Source organism: Equus quagga, chromosome 17 (genome assembly GCF_021613505.1).
Source record: "Equus quagga isolate Etosha38 chromosome 17, UCLA_HA_Equagga_1.0, whole genome shotgun sequence".
In the NCBI taxonomy this organism is placed as follows: Eukaryota; Metazoa; Chordata; class Mammalia; order Perissodactyla; family Equidae; genus Equus; species Equus quagga.
In genome coordinates, this window is record NC_060283.1 from 51,080,419 (window position 1) to 51,098,119 (window position 17,701).

Consider the following 17,701-nt stretch of genomic DNA (forward strand, 5'->3'; position numbering starts at 1 on the left):
TTTGGTCTCGTGGCTACAAAGTCCCTTAGCTTTTGTTTGTCTGGGAAAGATTTAATTTCTCCCTCATATCTGGAGGGTATTTTTGCTGGATAGAGTATTCTTGGCTGAAGATTTTTATCTTTTAAAGTTTTGAATATGTCATTCCATTCTCTCCTAGCCTGTAAGGCTTCTGCAGAGAAATCTGCTGAAAGTCTGATAGAGGTTCCTTCATAGGTTATTTTCTTCTGCCTTGCTGCCCTGAGTATTCTTTTTTTGTCATTCATTTTTGCCAGTTTTACTACTATATGCTTTGCAGTAGGTCTTTTTACATTGACAAATCTAGGCGATCTGAAAGCTTCCTCCACACACATTTCCCTCTCATTCCCTAGATTTGGGATGTTCTCTGCTATTGTGTCTTTGAGCACACTTTCTGCTCCATTCACCTTCTTGAATACCTGTAATTGTTATGTTGCATTTCCTCATTGAGTCAGATATTTCTCGGAGACTTACTTCATTTCTTTTTAGTCTCAGTTCTCTCTCCTCTGTCTGGAGCAATTCAACATGTCTATCTTCGATTATGCTGATTCGCTCCTCTATGGTGTCCACATGAGCATTCAGGGAATCTGTATTTTGTTTTATCTCTTCAATTGTGTCTTTCATCTCTAGTATTTCTGATTGATTCTTCTTTATAGTTTCAGTCTCTTTTGTGAAGTAGCTCCTGAACTTGTTGAATTGTTTCTCTATATTCTCTTTTACTTCATTGAGTTTTTTGATGATAGCTGTTTTGCATTCATTTTCATTTAGTTTACTTATTTCTGAGTCCTCAGGACTGAATTCTGGGTATTTATTGTTTTCTCTCTGTTCTGGAGATTTGATGAACTGCCTGATGTTGGAAGAATGGGGTTTTCCCATCGTGATATTATTCAGTTGCAGTTACAGCCTATCGCCACTGGATGGGGCTGGAGAGCCAGGTATTCTGAGCTCTCTGCTTTCAGCTGAGATGGCGCAACATGCGGGTCGGAGGACGGGTGCTTTCTCCTGCATGCCGTCCGGGTTTCCCACTCGGCTCTCACTGTCTGGTCTCCTGGGGTCTGGGCTTCATGAGGTCACCCCAGGTGAAAGCTTTTGCCCATTAGAGGGCTTCCCTCTAGGCTGCAAGGGCACTAGGGAGTCCCAGGTGATCCTGTGGATGTGCGACCCCTCCCCCACGCCTTCCCTCATGGAGCCTCCCTGGGCAACGATCCCAGTCTTTAGGGGAGGGAGCGAAGTTCTCTGTTACCCCGTTCCGGGCTCCTCAAAGGGGGGGCTCCAGCCTCTCCACCCTCCATCATGTGGCTGCTGTGACTCTCCAAGGATTCCTGTGCTTTTAGGGTATTTTCTGTTGGAATATGGTTCTTCCTTTTTGTTGTGTGTTGGAGGGGAGAGAGTCCTGGGCAAGCTCACTCCACCATAATGCTGATGTCACCTCCCTCCCTCTGTCACCTTTTTTTTTCTTTTTTTTTTTCCTCTGTCACCTTTTTTTATGAGTATATTTTGATAATAAAAATAATATTACTCATCTATGTGCTAAAATAGCAGCTTCAACTCTCAAATATTTCTTCCATTTGAAATGCTTAGCATCAGGTAACTTTGAATGTCTCAGTTCCAAATTTCCAAAAGAAGTAATCTGATTGGTTGCCTCAAATATCCATTCCTAGTTGAATAAACTAAGGCCAGAGAGACAGGTAGTGTCATACAAGCTTCAGAGCTGCCCCTTCCAGGCTGAGGAAATGACTGTTTCTCTAAGAAGAGAAGAAAAGAAGAAATTATTGACATCTCCAGAATAATTTTTCTTAATTGGGGTCATACTGTTTTTGCACTTAATGTATCCCACGTTTCTTTTCCTCTTTTAGTGCATATTCAGGGTTAGTTTTAATGGTAAATATTCAGTCAATAATTCAATTCATTTAAAAAATGATGACTAGTTGCTGATTTAGAGTCTAAAACCAAGGTGTTGTAAGCTTCAGCGTTGTCTTGTGCTATGGAAAAGTATTGATCATTTAAATGGTTAAAATGCAGTATTAGGGCAGGTAAAGAGCATATACTAATTTTAAGACAATCTATATAAAATGAATCTGTAAAGGTAATTCTTGTGACCAGTTAAATTCTTTTTATGAGAGTTTCCTTAACTTGTTAAGATGAGAATTTTTGCCTTGGTAAAGAGTTTGAAATGGAAGGGACGAAGGGGGGTGGTGATCATCTTCTCCTGACTCTTACCTGTATTAAAAATTATAATGAAATTCGAATAACCAGAACAAAATCATGACCATACTGGTTATTCCAGTTAGTCTTAGTCTAGAGATAGAGAAGGAACAAAAAGAAATGAAAGATTAATTTTTTTTCTTATCTCCCTGGATGAGTGTTTTAAGCATACATGTTGTCATATACTTGTGCAGTACATGAGATGTTTATTACATACTGTATGTAGCTCTTTTGACATAGAATATTCGCAAAGCTTATTTGATTATTAATGTGAAAACACTCATTTGACATAATGTAATAAATGGGAAGATGTCAACATTAGCTTAATCATTCTAGCCTAATTCTTACTTCATTTACTCTAAACAATACTTTATTCCTAGTACTTGGTCATTTGACATTATGACCTATGATGTGGCCATTTATTCTTCTCCATCCTTAACCATGGTGCTTCTGATAATTGGTTAAGTTTCAAGACAATTGCTATAGATCAGTAGTTCTCAACTAGTGCAATTTTGTCCCCCAGGGGACATTTGACAATGTCACTTTTGGCTGTCACAACTGCTGGGGAGGGAGGTTGCTACTGGCATCTAGTAGGTAGAGGCCAAGGATGTTGCTAAACATTCTACAATGCATGGGACAGCCCCCCAACCCTCCAACAGCAAAAAATTGTCCCACCGAAAATTTCAGTAGTGCTGAGATTCAGAAACCATGATCTAGATACAGTAAGATGAAATTGTATGTCCCAAGCAAGTTATGTATAAAGTTAGGATAAATTACTCTCTGAGCAGTAGATGTCACTCTAGTCCAGAGATTTCAGTTTATTAGAGAGGATTTCCCAGTTATGTTATGTTCTGCTTCCTCAGATCCTGCCAGTTTTACTGAAATAACTAAAGACTGTGATGAGAATAAAGAAAATAAAACTCCGGAAGGATCTCAAGGAGAGGTTGATTGGCTCCAGCAGTATGATATGGAGCGTGAAAGGGAAGAGCAAGAGCTTCAGCAGGCATTGGCTCAGAGCCTCCAGGAGCAAGTAAGAGATGTTTATGTTGCTGCTTTCTCCGTACCTATCTTTCCAAGAAACAGAATAATAATAATTAGTATATGTAATTAACACTTAGAATAATTAATACTTTCTGTGTGTGAGGCATCGTTCCAGGTGATTTACATACAATGAGTCATTGATCCATCAAAACAAACAAACAAAAAAACTTGTTTGGGGCTTTGCCTTGGGTTTGAATAGAAACATCGATAGTTTTGTTTTGTATTGTTTTTTTAATCCACATGCAATAAAATGTATTGTTGGTTACCTCCCATCACTCTAATTTATTGCATGCTAAAGCAAGATGGAATATTAAAGATCATCCCCAGTCCAAATTTATTTTGAAAACTATAGAAAAACCAGCATACCACCATGATTTTATCATTAATATTTTAAGGCAATGTATTTGTTTTGGTCGTTTTTATCACAATGTGAATCTTTTCCTATGAACTGTTTGAATGTAAAATTCTCAGGAATATTATCTGAAATTTCAGATTTTAGTTACAGGCTAAGATTTATCTGCTGTTTTCTTTACGTAGTAATCTATTCTTCGATTTTTAGTTTTTTATGCTTATATTTGCGAAAGCTGATTGACTTGCAGTATTGCAGTCACCTGACATATCTGAGTAAAAGGTGATATTTTCATGGTTGTCTAATCCTATGAAATAAAAGTCATGTTAGTAATAAAAATTTACCAAGATTCCCTAGAATGGATGCATAGTTTTAATGTTTGCAAATAATCAGATTAAGAAATCTAATCTCCCTAAAACAGTGGGTCTCAATCTTAACTACACATTAATATTATCTGGGGAGTTTTAAGAAATTCTGATGTAATTGATCTGGGGTGTGGTCTGGGCATCTAGTTTTTTTTTTTTTTTTTTAAAGATTTTATTTTTTTCCTTTTTCTCCCCAAAGCCCCCTGGTACATAGTTGTATTTTCTTCATTGTGGGTCCTTCTAGTTGTGGCATGTGGGACGCCGCCTCAGCGTGGCTTGATGAGCAGCGCCATGTCCGCGCCCAGGATTCGAACCAACGAAACACTGGGCCGCCTGCAGCAGAGCGCGCTAACTTAACCACTCGGCCACGGGGCCAGCCCCTGGGCATCTAGTTTTTTTAAAAAAATAAAGATGTTTTGAAACTTCCCTTGTTGATTCTTTTTTTTTTCCTACATTTTCTCCCCAGGTCTGCCCAGTACATAGTTGTGTATTTTAGTCGTGGGTCCTTCTAGTTGTGGCATGCAGGACGCCGCCTCAGCATGGCCTGACGAGCAGTGCCATGTCCGCGCCCAGGATCCGAACCAGTGAAACCCTGGGCTGTCAAAGCGAAGCGCGCAAATTTAACCACTTGGCCACGGGGCCGGCCCCTCCCTTGGTGATTCTAATGTGCAGCCAAGGTTGAGAACTGCTGCTTTAAAACCTTTTCAGAACCAGCTGTTCTATATCCTTTTATTTATAGGAAGTACATCTCTAGCTACCTTGTCATCAAGATGTATATATGTCAAATTATTTTGCAAATAATATATAGTAATCATTTGTTTTAGAAGACTTACTTATAATGTAAAAGACCAAGGTCTGATTTCTTAACAATGGTGCAGAAAAAGAAATTCAGCACCCCTCTTCTTCATTGAGGAAAGACATCTATCCTATTTCTTGTTAGCCAACCCAGTTAAAACTATCTTATTTTTCTCAGATGTGAGGATAGGATTATAAGATGAGGTTTCTTTAGTTTGGTATAACCGCATCATTCTATTAATAATTAAAGTAGTCCTTTACCTCCTGGTTTCGGCATAGACTTTATATACTTGAAGAAGTCTAAATAATCATATTTCCTCGTGGGGAATGTCTCTGTTGCTTTCTTAAACACAATATTATTGCTCCCAGGACTTTAATGCGGAATAGCTCATTATAAGCTTCTTGTGTACTTTAGTAACTTTAAAAAGTATAAAACAATTCTGCTTAAATTGTATTTTTTCTGTATTCATGCATCATTTGTAAATTATCTTTTCTCTGAAGATGAGAGGGGAAATTTTTTTATAGTCAACATTTTCCTGTTCCTTTTTATAGTTAGTCAGCTAGTTCAGACATTTTCAGAGGTATTATTTTTTCTAAGAGAATCTCAGGTGTATTAGAAAAGTAGCAGTCAACAGCATTCATTTAGTATTTACCCAGCTTCTATTAGGTGTCTTGGTTACTTTAGCAAGAATAAAAATAAATATCTATGAAGAGTATACTGTGGAAATATTGTTTGTCTTGCTGTCATAGACTTAGGGTCATGGGTACGCTAGAGCCAGCTCACTGTCTGCTCAGGAGAGCCGACTGTACACACTTCTTCCCAACTCTGCATTCAGCATCATGTTGGAGCTTAAAATTGGCCATGATGGGAGTATGTATACCATGGAAATTGTCAAATGCTGTAAATCAGGGGAACGAAAAGAGAGCAATCTTCTGAGTATCTGCTATGTGCCAGGTATTTCATACGTATAAGAAGAAAGGGAATTACATCATGTCACATTGAATGGCTTTTGGTTGGCAAGCCAAATACCACTGACTAGAGGAGATAGCATTTAAGCCTCTTTAACCCCTAAGGTTGTGTTTTAGGAGGACAGTTTGGGAAAAAATAAAGAACTTCTTGGGGGCTGGCCCTGTGGCCAAGTGGTTAAGTTCGCGCGCTCAGCTTCAGCGGCCCAGGGTTTTGCTGATTTGGATCCTGGGCGCAGACATGGCACTGCTCATCAGGCCACGCTGAGGTGGCGTCCCATATGCCACAACTAGAAGGACTCACAACTAAAAAAATATATATACAACTACATACAGGGATTTGGGGAGAAAAAGCAGGGAAAAAAAAGAAGATTGGCAACAGTTGTGAGCTCAGGTGCCAATCTTTAAAAAAAGAACTTCTCCACATCCCTCCAAAGGTCATATTCCACATGTCCATAAGATTATGGAAGACACTATTAGCAAATACTTGTAGAGCAGCTGATTTTATTCTCATTAAATGAGTTTAGTCAATACCTCTTTAAATACCTTAGTTTTGTTCTTGTCCCCTTAGGAGGCTTGGGAACAGAAAGAAGACGATGACCTCAAAAGAGCTACAGAGTTAAGTCTTCAAGGTGTGTAGGTTATTTTAATTACATTTGTTTAAATGATGTAATGTATCACACACAGAAGAGCATATAAAATGTGTTTGTTATTTTTAATAACAATAACAAATTTGAACACCTCCCAGGTAAAGAAATAGAATGTTAGAAGTTACCTGTACATCCTTCCTGTACCACTCCTTCCCAGAGGAAACCACTGTTCGAATGTGTGTTTGTAGTCATCATTAGCTTCCCTTTCTTTTTAGTCATTTTACCATCTATATCCACATCCCTAAACTATATTTTTTTAATTTTGAAAAAGTAAATTGCCAGGACAATCTGTCTGTAATCCATCTGTATGAAAGAGCAGTACTGCCACTCTTAAAACTCCTGGGAGAAGATACTGTGACTTCAGCTTCCCTGTGAATTTACAAGAGCTCACTCTGGGGAAGTCAGTGGGCAGTGATGAGTGAGTATTCAGAAACATAAAGTTCCCCGTAGGCATGGCATTTGGCAGAACAAATATAGACCAGGTGCTGGAAGTCCACAGGGACATGGGGTCACAGAAAGTGGGCTAAACTCTGTGTTTTCTGTTTCTGAGATGACTGTGGTCTTTCTCTGGCTCTCAGAAGTAGATCAAAGCGGAACACTTTGGTGGCACAAAATGAGTCTTCTCAGGCTGACCTAGACACGGCATGGAGGAAGGAGCAAGAATTTCACTGTTACGTAGTTGAGACACTTACAAATAAGAGTTCAAGCTAGACTCACCCAGGCATTCTGTCCTCAGATTAAAAAGATGATATAGTACTGCTCGGTATCTATCCAAAGAACTTGAAGTCAGCAATTCCAGAAGTCCCCTGCGCCCCTATGTTCATGGTGGCATTATTTACAATAGTCAAGACATGGAAGCAACCTAAGTGCCCATCAACTGATGATTGGATAAAGAAGATATGGTGTATATATATATATACACATATATATACACATAATGGAATACTACTCAGCCATAAAAAAGAATAAAATTGTTCCATTCACAACAACATGGTTGGACCTTGAGGGAGTTATGTTAAGTGAAATAAGCCAGATAGAGAAAGACAATCTCTGTATGACTCCACTCACATGTGGAAGTTAAACATGTAGACAAAGAGAACAGATTAGGGCTACCAGGGGAAAGCGGGGGTGGGGGGTGGGCACAAAGGGTGAAGTGGTATACCTACAACACAACTGACAAACAATAATATACAACTGAAATTTCACAAGGTTGTAAACTATCATAAACTCAATAAAAATTTTTAAAAAAAAAGATATAGTGGTGGTGATGATGGCTGTCTCAGGTCATATTGCTCCAATCTGGACTGGTTGCCCTCTACATTCATGCACAGATATCCTGAGATCTTCCTAACCGTTCTGCTGAAGATTCCTTCTGATTCTCTCCTTGTCTGAATCTCCCGTTTCCTGTATCTCGCTTCCCTATTCTTGGTCTACTTGTGCTTGAATGGAGAACATCCCCAGTAGTTTTCTTGAAGAAGAGGAGATGTGACTTCGATTTTTTGGAGAGCTTGCAAATTTAATTCTGTTCTACTGTTTGCTGGATAGTTTGGCTGAATGTAGAATTCTGGGTTTGCGGGCATTGTGAGAGCATTGTTTTCCCCTGGTTTCATGCTGCTGGGCAGTGACAGAAGGCTTGTGTACAGGGTTGCCGTCTGACAAGTCTAAAGTCGTTCTTTATCCTGATGTGACCTCTTTTCTCTGGAAGGCTGTAGGATCTTCTGTTTCTGTTGTGATGACATGTCACAGTGATGTGCCTTAATGTGGGTCTGTTTCATCCATTTTGCTGGTACTCTGGATCATTTTAATCTAGAAGGCTGTGTCCTTCAATTCTAAGAAATTTTTGCTGATTTCCTCCCTTGCGCTTTCTCTCTTCTTTCTGAAACTCGTGTAATCCAGATCTTCTAGTCTGGCCCTCGTAGTCCTCTCCTGTCTTCTGTCCGGTTTCCTCTCTTTTTGTCATTTTGCTCTGTTCTCGGGGAGTCTCTCCAGCCTTATCTCCAGTTCTAAGCCCTCTTTGGAGTGTTTTATTTCTACCGTATTTCTAATTTTCAAGAACTGATTTGTTTCGCAAATGTTCCTTTTTTGTAAGGTCTTTTTTTGTTCAGGGAAGCAATACCATCTCATCTCTCTTGAGGATGTTAGATATAGTTCATTTGTGTGTTTGTTTGAGGCTTTCTTCTCCCTCAGGAGATGGTCTCCCCCAGATTGCTCTGTCCCGTGTGTTTGCTATGATCTCTGTCTTGCTAGTTAGAGGCTTTCCTCGGTGTCGGGTGGTCCTTGACTGTCAGCTCATGGTTCAGAGTAGGGAACTAAAAAGATGATTGGAATCTCTGAGCGCATGAATAACTGGGCTTATCAACTTTGAGTTTTACAGAGTGGGAGTGTTTGGGGGATGATGTTAATATTTTAGGCCTTTTTCTCTTGGGCCGGTCAGATTCCTAAAGAAGAGTTTTCTAATCTCTTGCCTTTACCTAAAGGTAAAAGATGTGGCTGCCAACGTTCTGGAGCCAAGCGTAGGAATGGGGCAGGGGGTATTCTCCTCCTTCAGTGTGCAGACTGTTGCCTACTCCCATTTTCGGTGTGGTATTCATGGCCTCCCTGTGCCCAGCATCCCCTCATCCAGAGGCTGTTTTACCCTCTCCAGAGAATAAAGCTCTAGACTTCTCTTGTTGCCCTCAGCATGAAGTAGGGGGGAAGTGGATCTAGCAGTCTGTTTCTCAAACAGCTTTCACCTAATCCCTATTTTTATCCCCTCCTTGGCCTCCAGTTTCAGAGGTACCTGCTACTTCCAAGTTGTATGTCTTTTGAGGATTCTGTGATGTAATTTGGATTGATTCTTAACTTTCCCCTTACTGCCTAAGGATTTGGCTTTGGCTTTCTTAGGTCGGCTAAATCAGTCACCCATCTACTTTCTACCTTCCAGAATTCGATGCTATAGTCTCTTTTCTTGTTCTTCCCATTCTTAGGTGTTCATGTCTTTTAAACAACTCTGTGATGTGGTTCTACTGGAATTAATTCTATTTCGAAGCAAAGAGCCCTTTGTGTACAGATGCTCCTGGGAGTCTTTAAAGCTGTGGGTACAGATGGATTCTTCCAGTGGAAGCACATTATTAAAGAAAAAAATGGATCTTGGATTTGTTTGTTTAGTGTATTTTAGGTGAAACTTAAGAGTTAAAGACTGAATTTCCATTATTTTTATAAATTTCAAAAAGGACTTAATACTGAACAAAATGAAAGGATATCACCCTTTTTATGATCTCTTTTCTGAGAGCTAATTTGTATTTCCTAGTGGCATCTACAATATGCACCAAGTACTTGGAACCTAATATATAGTTTGTATACTACAGAATTTAGTGAAACTGGATTATCTGTAAAATTATATTCTCTTTCAGTTTTATTCCTTTCTTATGAAAGTTATATTCCCTTTCATATAAATATATTTAAAAGAAAAAGGGACATTTCTTTTACAGATACCTGGTGTCTGAATTTTTATTCCCCAGAGTGGGTTGGGTGAATTGGAACCCTAATAGTATGTGTTGTGTTTTCTTGGGATGATAAAACGTATACCTCTAGCCATCTTATATCTTCCTAAGCCTATCTCTTTGTGTCTATTCCAAGAACTTTTACAAGACTTTGTCTTTGTGTTCTTCAGAGTTTAACAACTCTTTTCTGGATTCATTGGGTTCTGATGAGGACTCTGGAAATGAGGATGTTTTAGATATGGAGTACACAGAGGCTGAAGCTGAGGAACTGAAAAGAAACGCTGAGGTACGTGATGTTTTATTCCCTGAGCAGAACTGGTCAGACTGTCAGAATCACTCCTCCTCCTCTTTAAAGTCATCTTGAGTTCTATGAAAACTATATTATCTTTAAAGTTAAATACCAAAACTAGTTGGTTGTTACTCAGTAAAATCTGTAGAATTAATGACATTAACTATATAGCACATTGGAATCTTTTTTTTTTTTAGCCTTCTTTTTCCTTAAATAATTGCTTTTCTCCCATTTTCCAAATTTTTTGTAATTTTAATTACCCAGGATCCCCCTATCCTAACACAATTACTGTTAGCATTTTGATGTAATCTTTTGCCATCCCTACCCCCAAGTATACTTTTAAAAAGTCATAAGTAGTTTTTATCTTGCTTGTTGAAAACTAGTTATTTATAAGAATTTTATTTTTAACTGCTGTACTGTATTCCCTCAAATGAACATACTATTTATTTTAATTTTTAACATTGAACAAATTTTTTCTGTTTTTTCACTGTAATAATACACTGAGGAACTGTGTATGATTGTAATGTTTTCTATATTTAAGATTTTCTTCTTTTAAGTAAATCCCCAGAAATAAATTACTGCATCAAAGTTTATGATCATTTTAATGGTATCTGGTTTAATATAACTATATTCCTTCCCAGAATTGTACCTTACAGTGCTACCTGCAGTGCATGAATATCACTTTTGTTTTATTTTTCTATTAACGATATTTTAATAGCATTTTTTAAATATTCAAAAGTTCACCCATAATCCCTTTAGCAACACAGCAACTCAACATTTTTTTCATTCTGTTTTTCTGTACTTACCCATTAACATACTGCGAGCCTTAAAAATAAAACAGCTAGTTATCTTACCAGCAAAACAAGTTTATTCGGAAACAGCTAAAGAATTGTAGTTCAGAATTTGCATGCTGTAGCAGACCATAGGCAAATCCAACCATCAAGCGAGAGGAATGTTACTTTATAGAGAAAAGGGGGGAAATTGGGAGGGTTTGCTTTGAACTAAAATCCACTGGAGAAAAGCAAGAGTTCAGGGTGGTGATGGTTTCTTATTTGCTGAGTTGATGGGATAGCTGATTCTGCTTGGGATGCAAAGTACATTTCTTCCTGCAATTGAGGATTCTTTCCTGTTGAGGACTTTCTGTTGGGGTGTGTAATTAAGTATCTTTCCTGTAATTGACCTTGAGTAGTACTTCATGGGAGCTCCTCCTTCCAGCCTCCTGATTCCATTTTAAGTAAGATTTCCCTTTGTTAATTTTCACAATACCTATTTTTATAGAGCTACGGTTATTATGTGCATTCATGTGGGTTTGAAAAACAAGTTAACATGTTACTGACCCACGTAATTTTTTTTAAATAGCTGAATAATATTATATTGAGTTGATATACCACTAACCATTTAACTATTATTGGGCCTATTGTTAGTGCCAGCTTTTCATTATTATAGATAATTCTCCAGTGAGTAATTTTATATATATACTCTTTTCTTTTTTTGAATTATTTTCCTAGGATAAATTCTTAGTTGGGAGTAGAGTTCTTGGGTCAATGGACAATACCAACTGCTGGATTTTTTATTGAGTCTGACTACATACACTCTGAAACTTAGCCAAGTCAGCTTTGATAATAAATTTAAATTGGATATTCTTCTTTTAGTCAAATGAAGAGTTAAAAGTCTTGCCCACTTCTGTTTTCCAGACAGGAAATCTTCCTCATTCCTATCGGCTCATCAGTGTTGTCAGTCACATTGGTAGCACTTCTTCTTCAGGTAAATGGACATCATGATTTCAGCATTTAATAAATGAAGTAGCCCCCATTTGCTCCTTATTAGGTTGCTCTGTACCTAGCTTTGTGAGGTGTTAAGTTGAATACATCAAGAAAAACTTTGAAATCTTTTCTTTGATCACACTAAATGTGAATTGTATTAATAGGTGCAGCTGTTTTTATTTCTCTATTCATAAATGGCCAAAATTCCCCTAAAGAAACTATATTTATCTAAAAAGTTGTCCCAATGTAGTATATCCCTCCCTTAAATTTCTGTACATATGTTTTGAGTGGTGTTTAGAAGCATTGTTGGCAGTAAGATGGATGAGGTGGCTGTTTTTATCTCTGTCTGAAACTTCCTGTACCTGAGAAAAATTCAGCAATGTTTTCAAAAACCTCCATTTTAAGAGTTTGTTTATTTCAGGTCATTACATTAGTGATGTGTACGACATCAAGAAGCAGGCGTGGTTTACTTATAATGACCTCGAAGTGTCTAAAATCCAGGAGGCTTCTGTGCAGAGTGACCGAGATCGGAGTGGTTACATCTTCTTTTATATGCACAAGTAAGAAACTTTGTCAGATCAGAAGCTGGGGGCCAGAAATCAGCCGAACTCTTTTTCCTTTAAGGATAAAATGTGCCCATCACTTAATTGGTTGACAATTTTGGGGTTTTCTTATCTTTGCTTAGGGCTCATGTCTTGATATTTCCTTATAAGTCCAGAATATTTTCTCTCAAGTCAGCATTGGTTACTCATCACAGTAGCATCTAGGTATGGAACTTAAAACTGAAGGCTGTTTTATGATAGAAGCTGTCCTATCATAAACCTTTTTGGTCTTCCTGTTGTATCAGCTAGAACATCTGAGTTATATGGATGGGAACTAAATAGCATTTTTATCAAAGGTGGATATTACCCTTCCCTCCCTAGTGTTCTCAAAAATCAGCACCTGGGGTTACAATGGTGATCAAATGAATGAGCTGCTTGTCTAATAAAATTTAATAAAATAAAATAAAAAATGGGATTATGCAGGCTTTATCAGTGTCTATTTTCTGTCTATCGTTTTGTCTTTGCTCACTGAATTTCCTGTTTTATTTTTTGTTTTATTTTAAGGGAGATCTTTGATGAACTGCTAGAAACAGAAAAGAGCTCTCAGGCACTTAGCATGGACGTGGGAAAGACCACTCGTCAGGCCTCATGAGGAGCAAACTCCTGGGCTGGCGGTGTGCACTGCATATTCTCTTACTGCCGCCCACCTCACCTTCCTCTGCCTGCGGAGAGTTTGGAACTCTACTTGATGCGGGAGCAACAAACAGCTCAGGGCCAAACCAAAAGACGAAAATTGCAATTATGCGGAATGCTCCATGCTAATTGTTCTATGGAAACTTTGGTCTCACATCTGTAGCTGATTATCCTCTTTTTCTCCTACAAGAGTGGCGCTTCCTTTTGTCTTAGGAATACATGTTGTAAATATATATATATGTACATACACACACACACACACATGGAATGAATGGAGCCTTAAAGAGTTAGGATGAGCCGCCAGAGTATGCGTGCTCAAAACTAATAGCACAGCAGTTTGGAGAAGAAATGAAGTTGTCAGAGTCTGTTCACCTGAGAAACGCGTGAAGGTGTGCATATCAGTTGGCATTTAGCTCTATGTTCCTTGAGCAGTTTCACTGCAGTCTGTAATCTTTCATGTGTGTTTCTTATTAGTAAAGTTCACTGGAAAGCGAGCTCTCCATGTTACACTAATGACAGTTTGTCCTCCTTGCAAAGGGCGGGCATTTCTGCCACCTGACTTGAGGAGCTTTTTTTAAAAAAATTATTTGATGAATTTGTAATGCTTTTCCCGTTTACATGCAGTCCCAAGAAAAGGATTGTTGGTGCTTTGGAATGTGTTATGGTCCCACATTTGGTAGTCATTGTATGCTTTGTATTTTCTTTAAAGAGATTCCTTCACACAGTATGTTCATTGTATATCATCTGTATTACTTTGGTGGTGAAGATAGAATCTTTTACTTTTCTTCTCTATCATTCTTACATGGAGCAAGCATTACCCTAACAGATTACAACCAAAACTTCAAGAGGTAGGAAAATAATATTGTCCCAGTTGGGATTCCCCAGCAAGGATACTTAGGGATAAGGAAGAAAGCCAGCATCTCTGTCTCTCAAATAGAGAGAGGTCAAGAGGAGTATTCCTGCATTAAAGCTAAAACTCTGGACCACTAAAGCTGAAAGCCCTACTGCAGGTGTGAAATTAAGTACGTGAACTATAGGATGAAGCTTGAACATTTAACTGTTTGCTTTCTGGCTTTGCCCTTAAAACAGGGTGGCAATTAAAATATGGTTAGTTTAGGTAATTTCAAGAACTAACAAATAACAAAGGTGCATAATATATTTATCTTCCTTTTTAGGTGCTTTGAATTGAGGCTGAATGGGGGTGCTACACTAGTCACTCAGCTGCCATTATTAACCAGCTTGGTTAAGCAGGTCATGAAACCATATAAAGAACAAGTTTGAGAGTAGAAGTCAGTCCACACCATAATTTGGTGAGCCCAGGAATCATTAAGGTCACACAGAGTTAAGTATAGCAAAATGAAACCTTCAACATTTTCTTTCTTTTTCTCGCTTTTATTATAAACAAGGAAATTACTCTTTGGTTCTGAGGTAGGGACAAAACCACATCAGGTTTTCAAGGGGAGAAAACATTTTAAAGTCCATTGTCACAGAAGATGCAACATCTTTTCTGGAAGATCCCCTTGAGAGAGCTCAAGCCCCACTCTTGAAACTTGGATCTGTTCTGACAGAGTAACATATTCTAAAATTTTGAATCTTTGAATTCTAAATGGTCCTAGCACTTTTGCTTAACTGCTGATAAAATCTTTGCCTCTTTCTATTTACCTACATTATTACTATACTGAACGTTCCACAATGGCACAGTGGTAGGATATGCAGGAGTAGTATAGAGCAGAGGAAAATATTTGTTTTAAAAACTAGCTTTTTGGGGGGTTTTTTTTGTTTTGCTTGAAAATAACTGGTTTTCTCATAAATGAGTGAAGTGGTGATCAAAATTCTTTAGCTATTTATTACTTCTCTTCCCTGTGTCTGTATTTCAGAGCTTTGAGAGGCACTGGTAAAAATGATTGGTAATGATTTGAAGTGAGGGGTGCATTAGGGCATTACAAAAACAAATAATGCCGTGAGCCTGGCTTGCCCGGGAGGTACCCTCATTTGACTTGCTTTTTGTAGCTTGTGTGTGTGTGTGGTTCAGAAGTGCATTAGCCTCAGAAACCTAATTTGATTTGATCTTCATGTGTTGAGCAGGACCTGTGAGCTGTAAACAGGTTACTGGGACGGATGAATTACCTCACTGCTCACATACTTTCAAGTGTAGGACTTCAATTTTCCTCGATTTCTGTCCATCGTTGTGGCCGGGTCAGCCTTCCTCCCTCCCTTCCCTCCTTTCGCTATTCCCCCTTTCACTACAAAGGTACTTTCTCATTTTGGCTCAATGAAGGGTTAATGACTACAGATGGAGATTTTAGCTGGACTATGTTGATGAGGTTTGTTGTTTTTTTGAGCTGACTGTATATGTTTGAAAATTATAAGTTGATAATATAATTTTTTGTGCATATAATCAGTTTACTCAGAATCACGGGGACGGGGCATTTGGCATGTTGGGGCCAGGAAGGGACAAGTTAGATAGGGACAGAGAGCTTTAGTCCCCAGCAGCCTGCACAATAACTAAACTTCCAATCGCGAATACCCAATGTCGTTGTATTATTTTAAATGACATCGAATTGGAACTTCACAGCACTTAGTTCTGCACACAACTGATCTTAATTGGAATTTTTTGGGAGAGAAAACTAAATTAAAATTCAAGCTTGTTGATTCTTACCACCTGATGCTATTATGGAGAATTGGAAAGTTGCATATGGCTGGATGTTGTTATCACTCTAGTAGCCATGATTATAATTTAGGCCTATGAGGAGATAGATTCTGTTTGTAGGGAATATATTTATGTGTGTATGCACACTCTTAAGTTTTGTCTCAGCGGGATAGAATAAGAAGAAAATCTATGAATTATTCTTCTGTTTGTATTTTGATTCCAAAGCTATTTGTTTACTTGCCATGGTCTGTTAATTTCAGGCCTAACTTAATGGCTCAATAACAAATGTAACAAATGTATGTGTTTACATTTTAAGAAGTATGCAGTGATATTTAAACATCAGTTCATTAACTCTGGGAGACAAACGTTAGACTACGCATTTCCGTATTCCTCTTCTTGATCGAGTGTAAAATTCTTCTAAAAGAGCAGCTTTAAGAATTAAAGCCTCAGCAAGTGAATTCATGAATTTACCTGTTCTTTCATACTGCAGTTAGCACTGTGTAACTCTGTAAACATCTCTGCGCACGTGTACAGCTACAGATAGAGTTCCATAAGGAAAATGATCTGGAAACACCTAAACTGAAGAGATTGTTGGCCGTGTCTCACATGTAGTTGAAAGCATCGGGGGGTTGGAAACTCATCTGTGATCCACTGAAAAGGATTATAGTGAGACTAATAAAAATGTTCCCTTTCCCCCTTTCTTCTCTGCGCTGTGGTGACTGCAGTCATGCTAGTCACCCAGCCTTTGGTTTGCCCTGTTTGATTTAATCGACCCCTTTGGTGGTCTTTTGTTTTAAAACAGAGCTGGATCTCCAGGTCCACGTGGACCTTGTGTCTATATGGAGATTTTTGGGAAAATCAACAACAACCCAGTACCAGATGCATGGCACTTAAAATTGTCCCCCCAAAACAGGTGGGTCCTTTTCCTCCTCCTCATCTTGCTTTACACTGAGTAATGCTCTCTTTAAGTGTGACAAAACTAAACAGATTTCTGCCCTCTGACATCTAATGCATTACTTCAAAATTCTAATTTTGTCTTTATTGATGTCCTATTAACATCTGAAAATATATATATTTTTGGTTGGCAAACTATAGTTTGTTAGGTCTTGTGAGTTTTGTGCCAGAATTCTTTTGCTGTGTCTCACCACAGTCATTGCCTCCTTTATGGCATGCTTTGAATACGAGACTTCAGGCAGTCTCTTTCGTGGTATCATAGTTACACACTATTAGTAAATTTTCCTTTTCATATGCTGTCTGTGTCTGAGGTTTTGAAGTTTTTAATAAAAAGTGTGCCAGTATGAGTATAAGTGTTGATTACAGTGACATTGGACTGAAGTGCAGGGGTTTGAAGTATAGGCATGTCCACTGGCACAAGAATAGATTGGCTGAGGGTCTGGGTGTGAACCCAACTTTGTTAGGTCTAACGCCGAAACAAGAAACTGAGCAGCCGACTGAAGTGGTCTATTTTGAGAGCAGAGGGAGTGTGCAGAGTGAGCCGCGTATGGTGCAGACACCTGGTCCCCTGCTTTCCCTGCCTCTGAGCTTCTCCTTCCATCCCCGACTTTTCTGGCCCCTTGTCAGTGTTGTTTATTTATGCTACGGAGGGGAAAACAGAAGCAAGCTTCCTACACTTGGCCTAATTGAGGCACTACCAGGTTTACTGGCAGCTTTGGCCATATTATTTTGTGAGGTGATTCCTTTCTTTGTGTTCAGAGTGACTTTTGGTTCTGATTCTTTATGTTGTTTTTTATGGAGCGGCACTTTATCTGTGTTTTAGCAGAACTGTTCCTCTGTATCCTTTACGGTTTTTTCCTTGTTTTTGTTTCCTTTTTAAATTATGCATAGAGTTTTTTTGTGTGTGAAATTAAAGCCTTTATTAACCTTGCGTTGGTTTGA

General features: G+C 38.5%; 1 protein-coding gene across 5 annotated transcripts in view; it reads left to right on the forward strand.

Moving 5' to 3' along the window:
- Positions 1–17,690, forward strand: part of USP37 (ubiquitin specific peptidase 37) — a 96,617-nt gene extending 78,927 nt beyond the window's left edge. For all 5 annotated transcript variants that reach the window (XM_046643167.1, XM_046643164.1, XM_046643166.1 and 2 more), the window contains 6 exons: positions 3,084–3,250; positions 6,308–6,368; positions 10,039–10,154; positions 11,852–11,921; positions 12,342–12,480; positions 13,027–17,690. In XM_046643167.1, coding sequence (XP_046499123.1) covers positions 3,084–3,250; positions 6,308–6,368; positions 10,039–10,154; positions 11,852–11,921; positions 12,342–12,480; positions 13,027–13,114 — 641 coding nt within the window. In that variant the 3' untranslated portion in view covers positions 13,115–17,690. The remainder of the gene's footprint in view (positions 1–3,083; positions 3,251–6,307; positions 6,369–10,038; positions 10,155–11,851; positions 11,922–12,341; positions 12,481–13,026) is intronic.
- Positions 17,691–17,701: the final 11 nt, after the last annotated feature.